At 46.1% G+C, this 15,065-nt stretch overlaps 1 protein-coding gene across 1 annotated transcript in view; it reads right to left on the reverse strand.

Moving 5' to 3' along the window:
• Actn2 (actinin alpha 2) overlaps positions 1 to 15,065 on the reverse strand; it is a 67,331-nt gene that overhangs the window by 8,266 nt on the left and 44,000 nt on the right. Inside the window, exons 9-15 of the mRNA XM_057787709.1 lie at positions 13,345 to 13,437; positions 10,695 to 10,925; positions 9,809 to 9,956; positions 7,416 to 7,566; positions 4,103 to 4,211; positions 2,332 to 2,472; positions 721 to 903 (exon numbers count right to left, since the gene is read on the reverse strand). Of these exons, the coding sequence (XP_057643692.1) occupies positions 721 to 903; positions 2,332 to 2,472; positions 4,103 to 4,211; positions 7,416 to 7,566; positions 9,809 to 9,956; positions 10,695 to 10,925; positions 13,345 to 13,437 (1,056 nt within the window). The remainder of the gene's footprint in view (positions 1 to 720; positions 904 to 2,331; positions 2,473 to 4,102; positions 4,212 to 7,415; positions 7,567 to 9,808; positions 9,957 to 10,694; positions 10,926 to 13,344; positions 13,438 to 15,065) is intronic.

Genomic DNA, 15,065 nt, shown 5'->3' on the forward strand with positions numbered 1-15,065 from the left:
CATCAGATGCACACAGGAGATGGTGACTGTCACAACAGTGCATGTGTGTGTGCAAGTGAGTGTGTGGTCATGCATGTGTTCCACGCACACACATGCTACAGCACACATGTGCAAGTCAGAGGACAACTTTGTGGAATTGTTTCTCTCCTATTTAAGTGGGTTCAGGGGATTGGGTCCCCAAGCTTGCACACCAAGTGCCTTCACCCACTGAACCATCTCAGGCCAGGGTTTTAAAACATTTCCCTGACAGTATTAATATCATAGCCAACATTTACTTTGCCAAAATTTATAATATTTTCTTTAAGGAAAATAACACTACTTTCTTTCCCCACAAATCACAGAAGTTGCTAAACAGGACAGTTTAACTCATCTATAGAACCTGGAAGGAAAGAAAGCCTGAGGGTGACGCTGAATTAGGTCTTCCTTCCTCCCCAGCCCTTTCTCACCACACATCCAGTCTATGGCCAACTGTCCACTTAATCCTTCCCATCCCATGCCCAATCCATGGCTGCTCATCTTGTCCCTCCCTTACCCCCACCCAGCCCCAGCCTCACCCCACACCTAGCCCCAGCCTCACCCCACACTCAGCCCCAGCCTCACCCCACACCTAGCCCCAGCCTCACCCCACACTCAGCCCCAGCCTCACCCCAGCCCCAGCCCCAGCCTCACCCCACACCCAGCCCTAGCCTCACCCCCAGCACACAGTCCACAGCTGCCCACCTTTTCCCACTTGTTGCGCAGCTCGTCCATGGTGACAGTGCTGTAGGGGTTGCTGGAGCTTATCCGGATGTTGTAGCTCTGGATCACCTTCTCCACCTCATTCTGGATGGCCAGGATGGACTGCCGTTCCCCATCAGCCTCAGGCAGGGTAGCCTTGAACTGCTCATGTGCAGTGATCAGACTCTATGCCAGGGAACAGCGCAGAGAGTCAATCTGACCGGAGTGTCAACTGTATATTTATTTTTAGGCAAGGTCTCAAGTAGCCAAACTGGCTTTGACTTGCTATGAAGTCACAAATGACCCCGAACTCCTGATTTTTCTTCTGCACTGACAGCTGGGATTGCAGGCATGTACACCACACCCAGACTTTTAGTGAACTTTGTATGTGTGTTCAGATGTACGTACATGTATGTAGAGGTCAGAGGTCCTGCTTGCTTTTCTAGCCATGGACTCTCACTGGCCTGGCGGCTCTCTGATCAGACTACTCTGGCTGGCCAGCTAGTCCCAGCCTGTCTCTACTTTCCCAGTACTGGATTACAAGCATGTGCTACCAACTCCAATTTGTTATTTTTTTAAAACTTAGATTCTAGGGATTGAACTCATGACTGTGTGACCACAAGGCAACACTTTACTGACCAAAGCCAGCCCTCATGACATACCAATTTTATTGGAAATAGAATTACAAATGTATGTTTTCTTTATATTCTATTAGAACTCAAATTAGCCATAAACGGGCTATGAAGAAACTGGGTCCTGGGTACTTGACAGTAGCTGTTCCTCCTAAGTCAAAGGCAGCAATATTATTTATAGACTTAATTAAATGCTCTGAAGATATATAAAAGGAAGGCACTTTAATTGGTAGCAAGCAGAGGTTTTGTTTTGGAGATTCTTTTGTATGTGTGTATATGTGGTGTGCTCATATGTGGTTACACTCATGTTGTATGTACATGGGAACCAGAGGTCAATATCAAGTGTCTTCCTCAATCTAGACTCTTATTATTTTCGGGTTTTTTTTTTTTGTCTGTTTGTTTTTTGTTTTTGTTGTTGTTGTTCGGTTTTGGGTTTTGAGATAGGGTTTCTCTGTGTAGCCCTAACTCTCCTGGTACTAGCTCTGTAGAACAGGCTGGCCTCCAACTCAGAGATCTGCTGCTTCGGCCTCCCGAATGCTGGGATTAAAGATGAGCCACCACTTGGCTTTTATTTTCCCTTTTTTACAAATTTATTTTACTTGTGTGTGTATGCGTGCGTGTGCGTGAAGGTGAGTTCATACATGGCATAGAATGTATGTGGGAGTCAGTTCTCTCCTTCCATCATGTGGATTCTGCTGATAGTACTCAGATTGTCAGGACCTGGGTGGGGGGTGACAACTAAGCCATCTTCCCAGCCCACAACCTAGGTGCTATATATACATTAAGGCTCATATATACACATATACATGTGACATGAAAATGGAAGAGACTATCTGAGAAAAGGAAGGAGACGAGCAGAAGCGGGGTTAGGAGAGGGTAATGTAGAATAAAGACTCAGTACAGGAAATACTTGAACAGAACATATTACTCTATACAACAAATATGCATTAGTTGAAAGAGTACTGAGCTCGAGTTCCCTCACCTGGATCTCCTCAATGCTGTGGACAATAAACATGTCCTGCAGGTCCTCCATGGCGCCCTCCATCCAGTTATTGAAGGGTGCAGCTCTCTTGGCAAACTCCAGGTGCAACTGGTCAATTGTTTCTAGCAATTTCTCAGTTCTCTGAAGATTAAATAGAAGCGAGCGTTATCAAGGATTAAATACATTTTTTAAACCTAAGACGTGCAAACACATGTAAATAAATACGTATCCAGTTCAATAAAGTGTGTCCTGCTATGTGTCCTCGCTGCTGCTGGAATGATGGTGATCCCTCCCTGTCTCTGAGGGTCTCCTCTGATGGTGTAGTTTTGGTGTTGGGTCAGAACCCACGGTCTTGGCGCTGCTGGGTAAATACTCCACCACCGAGTTTATTCTCTGGGGGCCTTTTGAGTAAAGAATTTAATACCGTCCAGAGCAGCCTCGCATTTAAAGAATATGAAGTGTTCCTCTTGAAAATTCACAGATATACAACTTCTGTCAGCTAAATCCGTGACTGATTGATTGAAAGTTTCATGTATAAACTTTTTTCTTTCTTTTGCCTTTTTGTTTTCTTGAGACATGATCTCGTTTTGTAGCTCTGGCTCTCCTGGAACTCACTATATAGACCAGGCTGGCCTTGACCTCACAGAGATCTGCCTGTCTCTGCCTCCCAAGTACTGGAATTGGAGGTGTGTGTCAGTAAGCCCAGCTTTGCCTTGAACTTTCTATACAGCTTAAGATAACCTTGGACTTCTGATTCTTCTACCTCCTGAGTTTTTGTTAGTCAATGATAACAGGACACAGCTTTACGGATGTCGGGAAGTGATCCTAGGCCCTTGTATGTATAAGACGAGCACTTTACCAACTGAGCTACATCCCCTGGCTTATTTTCTAGCATTTTCCCTTCCATATCTGTTACCATTTTCCAGGTACACATCTCAAGATGGGCCTGACAGCCTGGGTCAGTCGTTGGCACAGCTGAAGGGTTGGCTCAGTGGTTAAGAACTCACACTACACTGGGCGGTGGTAGCACAGGCCTTTAATCCCAGCACTTGGGAGGCAGAGGCCAGTGAATCTCTGTGAGTTTGAGGCCAGCTTGGTCTACAAGAGTTAGTTCCAGGACAGTTAGCACTGTTACACAGAGAAACAAAGAAACCCTGTCTCGATAAAGGAAAAAAACAACAACAAAAAATAAACAAACAAATAAATAAATAAATAAAATAAAAACCCACACTGCTATTCCAGAGGACCTGAGTTTAATTCCCAGCAGCCACGTGACGGCTCACAACCATCTGTAACTCCAAGTCTGGGAGATGTGATGCCCTCTTCTGGTGTCCAAAGGTGCCAGGAACACAGGTGGTGCACAGGCACACAAGTGGGGCACAGGCACACTAGTGGGGCACAGGCACACAAGAGGTGCACAGGCACACAAGTGGGCAAGGTGCTCATGCACAGAAATTAAAAATAATGTATAAATCTTTAAAAAATTTCAAAAGAACTTTAGGAAATTTGTAGTGATTGCTACTTAACAAACAGGGCTTCAACCATATCCCTCTCAAACGTTTTAAAATTGAAAAGCATGTTTTGCAGCTTGCTGACGTGGTGCATCCCAACGCAAAGCTACCAGCCTCCCTTGGTCCTCTGACTCCCACTTCCCACACTCTTCTTAGGACTCCATTTCCTGGATAATGCTAGGTTTTCTCCACACGAGGCCATGGATAAATACAACTAACACCACTGATCTCAGTATGGAGCCTCTAGTCAGAGTTTTCACCTCCAAGGCCTCCCTCCTCTTCTGGGTGAGCGTCCCCAGCCTGTCCCACTGGTCACAGATTTTCTGGCACCGATCATTGACATTCACAGCATCGTGATAGTCCAGTTCACTAGGAAAAGCAAGAAATAAAGATTAGTTCTCGCAGACGGTGTGAGGAAATGGATACAAGCTGGAACTAAATAGGGAAGAGGTGTGCATGAATGCATGCGCTCGATGTGTGTGTGCAAATACGTGTATGGATGGATGTACACGCAAATGTGCGCACATGCACTTGGAGACCAGAGGTAAACACCGAGTATTCCTGTGAGTCATCATCTAACAACTCCTCCTCCTCCTCTTCTTCTTCTTCTTCTTCTTCTTCTTCTTCTTCTTCTTCTTCTTCTTCTTCTTCTTCTTCTTCTTCTTCTTCTTCTTCTTCTTCCTCCTCCTCCTCCCCCTTCCCCCCTCCTCCCCTCACCTCCCCTCCCCCTCCCCTCCCCCTCCCCTCTTCTTCCTCTTCTTCCTCTTCTTCCTCTTCTTCCTCTTCTTCCTCTTCTTCCTCTTCTTCCTCTTCTTCCTCTTCTTCCTCTTCTTCCTCTTCTTCCTCTTCTTCTTCTTCTTCTTCTTCTTCTTCTTCTTCTTCTTCTTCTTCTTCTTCTTCCTCCTCCTCCCCCCTCCTCCTCCCCCCTCTCCCTCCTCATCCCCCCTCCCCCTCCTCCTCCTCCTGTTTTGAGACTGAGTCTTCCAATGTCCAGGGTTTTGTATTATTCAGCTGGGTTGACTGGCTAGTGAGCTCTGGGCATCTACCTGTATCTGTCTTCCTAGAGCTAAAATTAATGCTCGTTTTACAAAAAAGGGCTATGTGTGTGTGTGTGTGTGTGTGTGCACACGTGAGCGCTCCTGTGGAGCACAGAAGAGGGTGACCCCCTGGAGCTGGGGTTAAAGGCAGTTGTGAGCTGCCTGCCATGGGTTCTGGGAACCCGGCCTTGTGTCCTCCGCCAGGGAGGTCTCCAAGCACTCGGCCACTGCGTCATCTCTCCAGTCCTTGTGTCAGGAATTTGAACATGGGTTCCGCGTGATCAAACTCGGGTCCTCGTGCTTACACAGCAAGCACTTTACTGAGCCATCTCCCATTTTCTTACCCCTACACCCATGTCTTTTTACAAAAAGTCCTAATAGAAAACTGGTAGGGAGGCTGGTGAGATGCTCAAATGCTAAAGGCACCTGCCACCAAGTCTGACAACCTGAGTTTAATGCCTTGATTGTCCCCTGACCTCCACTAATGTGCTACTATAATTAATACTTGACACAAAGACAAGGGGCTCCCTGGGGCTCCCTAGGCAGCTGGCGTAACTGAGTCAGGTAAGCCCTTTGCCTAGTAAGAAATTCTGTCTTATCAGAGAAAAACGTAGAGCTCAATAAAAATCAATTTAAAAAAAAAAATTTTGTCTTTTAAAAAAATGTAGATAGTGACAAGTGAAAACATTTGAGATTGACCTCTCCCCATCACTCTCAGGGGCCCTCAACTCCCACCCCCAAGGTACACACAGGCAAAACAAAAATGTAATAGAGAATGGTAGGGAATGTCAGGGCTTTGTGAACTGTCCCCGTTGGACGTATTATCACTTGGAATATGATAAGAATGACTAAAATCCATGTTATTCAGCAGTTTTTAAAACAGCACTGTCTTCTTAATGTCTCTGGCCAGTTTCCTTTTTCTATGTCCTCTCTGAGGCCTCCTGAGAGCAGGACTTTTAAATGGAAACTACAAGGAGCCAACTCTCTGACCCAGGTCAGTCCAGAAAGCAAGCCGCAGCCACGGGGCCTGGAATGCTGGGACATTAAAATGAGTCACAGGGAAGGAGGTGTCCGCTTGCAGGGCTCTGTCCTTCGCTCCTCTAGAAGGGCACGCAGCTTGCTGCCTACTGAGTGACCAGTCCAGGAGGATGCAGGGACATTACTGAGCAGAGTCTTCTAAAACTGCGCAGAATGGAGCTCTTCCATTTAGGGACAAAGACTCAAAAAGAAAGAGTGACTACTGCAAGAACTTTCTGCTAAACAGCAATGGAAACACCAGTGCAGCCGCTCTGAGATTATTTCTAGGGTCTCCTTATTTTCCCCGATTCTTATACAATGGCTCCATGTACACCTGCGTTGAGAGTGAGGGCTCACGATGACTATTTTGTGTACTTTTGAGAACTGCATAAAAATGCTGACTTATTTCTAGGATGGGCAGGAAGGGAAAGAATGTTACTAACAGTCAGATGAACACAACCTAAATTTCATGCATGGTTTCATCTCAGCCGTGTGGAGCAAACAGCACCAAAAATGGCAGGAGTAACAGTCATAATAATATAAAATTATTTCTTAAAGTTCATGGGCAACACTTAAACTGCTCCAATTACTCACAGGAGCCATTACAGTGCACTAAATAACCTGAGTACTTTTCAAGCCCTCACTTTATTGGTGAGTGGCTGTTAATTAGGAAAGAGCCAGCATTCAAGAAGCATTAAACCATGATGGAAGGTCCTGACAGAATGTGAGGCTAACAACGTGAAGGGTTTATATGGGTCAACCTGAGATGTGGTGTGTTATGAAGCCCTACCTGTTAATTAAGGGGTTCGTGGTCCTCAAAAGTGAGAAACCAGGGAGCAACATACTGAAGTACATTTTAATTACTTTGTTTTTATTGCTAAGGGATAGGCAATAAAAATTCTATTCTATTCTGAGATGGCTCAGCAGTTAAGAACATTGGTTACTCTTGCAGAGGACCTGGGTTCATTTCCCAGAACCCAGAGTCTCTCAGCTATCTGGAACTCCAGTTTCAGAGGACCTGACACCCTCTTCTGCCCTCCACACACATGTACACACTCCAGGAACCACAGGCATAAAGTAGAGGCAGAAACATCTACGCAATGATTAGTCTCAGCACCACGACATCTGTCCCCACAGAACAAAACTCAGAAAAGTGAGGTAGCCTGCTTCTTTGGGGCTGAGGTAGTGACTTCTCTCTGGTCTTCCTTTCTGCATGAGTCATGGGTCCTGCCTCCCCCCTCCTCTGCAATGTGAACCAGGCTGCTAGGCCATGGCCTCCACACTGACACCTCATTTCCCTGGAAGAAGAATAGTTTATGTGGGGTCAGGTGTGAGGGTTGGGAGGACCCAAGGACTCCATCACAGCAAGGCTGAACCTGTTTTTATATTTCTAGATGCCAAAATCATCATCCCTGGGGGCTCCAGCCTGACCCTTGGAACTCAGCTGGGAAGAGTGCCCGCTCCCTGGAGACCCTGCCCATAGCCCACTACGGCCTTCACCCGGGGTACCAGCACACACTTGAGCTCCTGGGCAATGGCAGCGATCTGTTCCACACGGTCCTGGTGTGCAGCCAGGTCACTCTCAAAGGCCTCATGCTTCCGAAGGAGGGCCCGCACTTCCGTCAGGGTTGCTGACTCATAATCCTTCTGCAGCAGGATCTGTTCTTTGCCTGCAAAGGGGACAGCCAGAAGCATGAGGCCAGGTCATTATACCAACTACTCCGGAGGCTGTAAGCAGTTCAAGTTCAGCAGGATCGCAAGTTCAAGGCCAGCCTGGGCAACTCTGTGAGACTTTGTCTCAAAATGAAAAAGAAACAGAAGACTGCAGCTTGGTAGGGCTTGCCTAGGATATGCAAAGGCCATGAATACAAGTCCCAGTATTGCCTAAATAAATGAATAAATTAATCTAAGCATGAAACTCAAAGTCACACAGCAGCTTCCCCACACCAGATTGTGCCCAGAGAACACTGAGATTTCAAGGAAGGATAGAGATCAGCCTGCAAGCACAGCCAGCCCCTCTAGGTGCTCACAGGCAAGGTCCCAGAAAGAAAGGTGTGTGTGTGTGGGGGAGCATGCATTTTATAAAGATATTCTGTATCATTTTAAGACATGATTGTCTTCTTTCCCACCACGGCCTGCAGTTCAGCTGGAAATTATTCCCATCCATGAGTCACAAGGGGATGGCTGAATAAAACCCTTGTGATAGCTGGGCATGGAGGTACACCTCTAATCCCAGCACCCTTGTGATAGCTGGGCATGGTGGTACACCTCTAATCCCAGCACCCTTGTGATAGCTGGGCATGGTGGTACACCTCTAATCCTAGCACCCAGGAGGCTGAGTCAAGGGCACTGTGAATTCAAGCTGAGGATGAGTGACATAGCAGAACCCTGTCTCAAACAATTGCCTGCCATCAGGGTTTTCTCGCTCCAGGCTTTGTATTTGAAAGTTATACTCTGGGATGAAATGTGACCCTGTTTTTCTTGTTCTGATTCTAAATATTAGAAATTTCCTTCTTGGGACCTCCACTAATTCCTCCATAAGATTTTTAATATATATATTTGGATAAGTAGTCTCTAGTGCAGGTTGGCCTTGATCTCAGTATTTAGCCAAGAATGACCTCAAACTTCTTTTTGCCTCTATATCCCTGGAGCTGGGATTACAGACATGTACCACCATACCCAATTTATGTGCTACTGGGGATTGAACCCAGGGCTTTGTTGGTGTACACTAAGCCAGCATCCTACCAACTCAGCCACATTTCCAGTCCTCTCTATAAGTATTTCTTAAATCAAGATACTGCTATGACTGGGTATCCAGATCTACTTTACTCTCTGGCTAGTGGCCATTACAATTTAATTCTGTAAAGCTGGAGATGGACAGCAAACGTGCACAGTCCGGTGATGACAACACTGCAGTTAGCATGTGTTAGACACCGACTGAAAGATTTATCATATGAACTCACGAATGCTTCACAGAAGCCTTATGAGGGAAACAGTTATAGTATATTTATTGTTTGTTTTAAAGATTTATTTATTTATTTATTTATTTATTTATTTTTTTTTAAGACAGAGTTTCTCTGTACAGCCCTGGCTATCCTGGAACTTGCTCTGCAGAGCAGGCTGGCCTTGAACTCACAAAGTTCTGCTTGCCTCTGTCTCCCAAGGGCTGGGACTAATAGCATGTGCCACCACCACCCAGCTTATTTTTATTTTTAATTATGTATTTGGGTATGTATGTGTCTGTGTAGGTGTATGCATGTAAGTGCGGGTGCCCATGGATGCCAGGACAGGTCACCAGATCCCTTACAGCAGGAGTTACAAGGGTTATGAGCTCGCTGATGTGGGTGTCACAAGGAAAGAGCACACTTGTAACTGCTGAACCCTCTCTCCGAACCCCTGGCTGTTGTGTGGTCCAGGCTGAGCTGGGATTCTTGAGGTTCCTCCTGACTCAGCCTCCTAAGTGTTGGAATTATATGAATACACACCACCAAGCCCAGCAAAACTCAGATTTTTTACACTTATTTATTTATATGTAAATTGTATGTGTGTGTTTGTTCATGGAGGGATGCATATACATGTCACAGTGTGGACTATGGATGCTGGCATATACATGTCACAGTGTGGAGTATGGATTCTGGAGTATACATGTCACAGTGTGGACTATGGATGCTGGCGTATACATGTCACAGTGTGGAGTATAGATGCTGGCATATATATATGTCACAGTATGGACTATGGATGCTGGTGTATACATGCCACAGTGTGGACTATGGAAGATGAAAGATAATTTGCAGGAATTGGTTCTAACTCAGGGTGTCAGGTTTGGCAGCAAGCCTCTCTATCCACTGAGCCATCTCACTGGCCCACAACTCAGATGCTGTAAAAACCAGAACTGGATTCTCATGCCCTTACCATAAGCCCATGTCTCATGCGTGGAGGCCTTCTGCCTGAACTTCTCAGCCAGGTGCTCCAAGCGCTCCAGTCTCCGAATCTCATTCAACAACCACTCCTCATAGCCCTTCTCAGCTTGCTCCAACCTCTGCCAGGCGCCAGCAATGTCCTGAGGAATGGAAACTGTTTGAGGCCACAGGTATCACACGTGGGCTTCGAGGGCTCCTATGCATCCTCCAACACGTGTGTAACAGCGGTGTTCTCTGGTTTCATCTTCCCTGCCTCTTCTGCACAACTGACCATCCTGCTGTTTTGGTTTCCAAATGTCTACATTACCACGGTGGCCTTTTAAATTAACACAGCTGTTCTCATCAGCCACACAGACACTCCTCCAGATGTGGACCAAGTCCCACAGGGTGGAGAGGGTAAGTGGTCACGGAGAGAGAACTGGGAAGAGCTAGACAATGTCAATTACAGAGAAACACGGGCAAGGGCAAAAAGTCTGGGAGGAGGGGAAGAGAGGCAGAGTGTTTGCTGATACCAAGAACTACATCATGGGAAGGAGCAGAGTGTCAGGAATGGAAGCCAGGTTTGGTGGCACACACTGATAATCACAGCTACTTAGGAAGCCAAGGCAGAAGGAAAGCAAGCTTGAGTCCAGCCTGGGCAACTTAATGAATTCGAGGTCAGCCTACCAACTTAGTAAAGGGCTGGGGAGGTAGCTGAGGGGTGATATGCTTGCCTCGTACTTGCAATGTCTTGGGGCCCAGCCCCAGTGATCTCTCAACCCACAAAAACGGAGTGGTTACAGGGTCACTCACCACTGCATTCACTAACAGTTATACTCGGGAAGTAGAGGCCTCCTCAGCAGACTGATGGCAACGGGGGCTGGACTGCAGACACTCACCGACACCATCTTGCCCTCAGAGGGCATGAAAGCTGGCCGGTTGCTAATTCGAAGTTTGGTCTGCAGTGTGTTGAAGTTGATCTCCAGTTGGCACTTCTCCTGCACCTTGGGGGGCTTGTGCTTCCGACGGTAGTCCCGGAAGTCCTCCAGCTTCTTCTGCATGGCCTGCATAGTTTTCTCAGGTGTCCTGTTCTCTAGCCAGGGGATTGTGCGCCGAATCCATTCCAAGAGCTATTTCCAAACAGAAAAGTGGGGCTTAAATGCTAGCAAACTGTTCCCAGTTCACACATAAAGGGGCCCAGTAACTGGAACCAGTTCCCCTAAGGCTCCCCAAATGACTGAGCATGGTTACAACTGCACTGACTTAAAGAGGGGAAGACAGCTCTGTGCACGGGGCAATGAATGGCAGTGTCCACCCGGGGCCACAGTGACCACCCCAGTGAGACCACACACAGGTCGGACTTCAGGTCAGCACATGACGTCGTGTTTGACAAAAGTGTGACATTTACAAGAAACACAGCAACCAGACATTAGCAGACAAATGCTGGATGGAACCTTCAAGTTCTAAAAGGAAAAAAATATAACAAAGAATGGAGTTGAAATACTCAGCAAGGAACTGGGTTGAATAGCAAAGGTTTCATTGAAAACAACAAGCTCAGCTCTAATGGGTTCACTCACTAGAGAATGTATTGTAAGCCTGAGTCTGACTCTGGGCGGGAATAGGATTTATCATCTAGTTTTTAAGAAAATCTACAAGCAATGAGTAAAAAAGGTACTGGGTTCCCCAAAACTACTATCTGCCCTTCTCCTGAGGCACCACCCGGGTATCAGAGATGACCTGCTCGACATCTAGTCACTTATTTATTCTTCCATTTTTTAATTTGTTTTGAGATTTTACTTATTTTTATTTTCTGTGTATGGGTGTTTTGCCCGCATGTATATCTGTGCATTATATGCATGAAGTGCCTTCAAAGGTCAGAAGAGGGTTCAGGTTCCCCTGGAACTGGAGTTACAGTTCAAACTGTATTCAAACCAGGTCCTGCGGAAAGCAGCCAGGTTCTTAACTGCTGGACCATCTCTCCACGCTCCCCCCACCCCTTATTTTATTTACTCATTTATTTCATTTACTCGTATGTGTACTGATCCCTTGGAAAGTATCAGCAGACTGGAATGAAAACTAGTTACAATGATGACGCCACCACAGACAGCATCCCAGAAGAATAAGCAAAGAACTGCAGGGATTGAATGCGAATGTCCCTCAAGGCTCAGTGTCGAAGTCTTGCTCCTCAGCAGGTGGCGCTGTCTGGGAAGGTTTAGGAGGAAGCAGGCCCTGTGGTTTTCATAGTCCAGCCCTCCTTCCTGCTCTCTCTGCTTCTGCTTCTTGATTGTGGATGTGGTGAGACCAACTTGTCTCAGGATTCCGTTGTTATGCCTCCTCTTTCAAAGGGACTATGTCAAAGTTCCAAGCGGAACTTTGAGTCAGAATAAACCATTTCTCCTGCAAGTTGCTTTTGTAGGGCGTTTGTTTGTTTGTTTGTTTTAATCACAGAAAAGAGAGTGAAACTAAGTTAACATCAAGTAAGAAAATTCCCAACAACCCTCTTTCTGTGTTGAACATCCTTCACTCTTGAAGTTGAAGACTGGCCCTACTGCCAACAAATTGGACTTTTTTCCCACAGCAATAATAACAATTACAAAAGAAAAAGAGTGGTGGGAATTAAACACCTAAGATTTCCTCATATTGGCAGCATGAAGGTATAAATTTAGTTTACTTTGATTGCATTAGTCATCAGGTACCTATCTGGGAAGACTAACTCCATTAACACTGATAATTTTCATAGCACAAACCAAATATCAGGTAAACCAAGTAAAGGCAAAAATTATTTAGTCTTGTATTTATTTTTGTTTTCTTTTTTAAGCTTTTAAACTATTTTTTAAAATACAGTTTGCCTGATCTTGAATATGGCTCTTTACTTGAGTTCCATCTCAGAGGACACAGCTCTGGAGTTCCTCAGCACGGGCTCGTGTTACAAAAGTAACACAGGGGCAGCAACAAAGATGCCTTGGTACCCTCTATGCTATGATAAGGACCAAAAAAAAAAAAAAAAAATGAACTGTAAAAGCATCGCTCAAATCAGAAATGCATCCCCAAGGCTCCAGGGTTTTGGAAGGTGAGCCCAGATCCCACTCTGGGCCTGTACACACACACACACACACACACACACACCACACCTCCTCCTCCCAAAAGGTTATACAAATTCCTTTCACATGAGGTCACAGTGCTGAACAGGGCTCTTGACACAAAGAGCACACTGCATGATGCCAGTAGCCCACAAACCAGGGGCAAAACAAGGTGCATGAAGTTTCCTTGAGGGTCTGACCTTGCAGGGACAGAGCTAAGACTAGAATGCCCTTCCTACCACCTCAAAACATGCAGACTACACTAAGTTTTGTGGTCTTTGCAAAGACCATGGGGCTGAGGGAGCACATTGGCACCACACATGTTGCTAAAGAATAAGCAACCTCTGAGACCAGGTGTGTTTTCTGCTTTCACTCTCTCTGCGATGAAAAGTACAAAAATAAACATGGACAATCTCTGCCTCACCCCTGGCTGCAGGTGGACAGAGCTGGGGCCACCCATTTCCTTTACCTCACTCGCTAGCCTCTCATATTCTTCCATCAGCCTCTCATTCTCTTGATTCACAGCAAGAACCTTACATATCCTGTTAGCTGCTGTCTCGGCCTGCAAAACACAATAGGTAAACAGGATGGCTGGTCGACAAGGGTATGCGTGCAAACACACATAAAGCAAGACGTGGTCGGGCAAGGTAGGTGGAAGGAGACGGTGTGTTGGAAACGGTGCAGTCTGGGTCGGGGTGGGATAAGAGAGAGGGGATGAATCAGTTCACACCTTTTTTAGTTTTCACACAGACTTACACGGCAGGCTGAATATACTGTAGGGAATAACGGGGAGATATCATTAGTCTAAAGCACAAGCTTTATAAAACATTGAGCAAGTTAGTAACAGAAATATGTGGGTCAAAGGAAACCAAGATCTCAGATCCCTGACTGTCCGCCTAAACATTCCTGAATACTGACCCTACTGCTACAGGGTGGAATGACACTGGCCTTCAGAAACCAGAGCTGAAGTGACTGGGTCCTGTTACCGTGTCATTGGCCTTGAATTCATGGGAGGACCTCAGCTCTTCTCATGACCAGGTGGAACTTTCTAGATGGGATACTAGAGACGAGCTTGCCTTAAGATGTTCTTCCATCCATTGCTTAATCTACAAGAGGAATCATCGAGGCAATAAATAATCTTCTGTCATCTTCTTGAAGGGAACTTGGGTCACATCTCACATAATACGTCCCTCCAAAGGATCAAGAAGAGGTATGTGCCTGTCCTAAAGCAGGGGCGTCCAACACATGGCCCATGTGTCACATGTAACATGGCCTCAAACTGACAGAACTCTGCCTGCCTCTGCCTCCCAAGTGATGAGATTAAAGGGGTGTACCCCACAGCTGGCTTTATTTGTTGTTGTTGTTGTTGTTACATTTTATTTATTGTGTGTGTGTGTGTGTGTGCATGTATAGAGACTGTGCACAAGTTAGTACAGATACATGTGTACCAAGGCCCATATGTAGGTATCAGAGTAGACACTTGTCACTTGTAGTGTCTTCTCTCTTTCTACCATGTGGGTCCCAGAGATTGAAACTGGTTGTCAGGCTTGGCAGCAATTACCTTTCCCACTGAGCCATCTTATCAATCTTACTTGAAAATGTTCTTTGTGCGTGTAACTCAATTGCATGGTTCTTGAGTGTGGACTTTGTAGGTGACAATATCATGTGGTAATGTCAGGCAAACTAAATAAACACATGCTTTTGCAACCTTCGGGCTACAGGTTGGACACCCCTGTACAGCCCAACACAATCCATCTTTATCCAGTGTGGCCCAGAGAAGCCCAAAGCGTGGCTTCTAAAGCCCTGATCTCCCTGACCACATGGATTCCCATTACTGTCATCTCTCAGGAGTGGTCTTTATGAAGAGGGCGGAAACAAGGCACACTTTGTGCATCCAGTCCTTAAGGGTTCCCCATGTAAAGGGGACAGGCGAATCTGCAGAAGGTGGACGACTGTTGTCTCAGTGTCCCTCAGACTGTCCTGAGGTATGTGACTGCTTCTGAGGCTGTAGTCTTTTGGTCCCTCTGACTAAAAATACGATTAGTCTTGAATGACGAGCAAACCATTAAACAGAGGTCATTTCTAGGCCAAGGAGAACAACAAACAGGGGAGAGGCATTCCTGTCTCCTAGTTGCCTTCCCTTTGCCACTCAATGCATGCAGGGCACTCTTCAAGCCACTCCTCCCCAGA

The sequence above is a fragment of the Chionomys nivalis genome, chromosome 13, assembly GCF_950005125.1.
Source record: "Chionomys nivalis chromosome 13, mChiNiv1.1, whole genome shotgun sequence".
NCBI lineage: Eukaryota > Metazoa > Chordata > Mammalia > Rodentia > Cricetidae > Chionomys > Chionomys nivalis.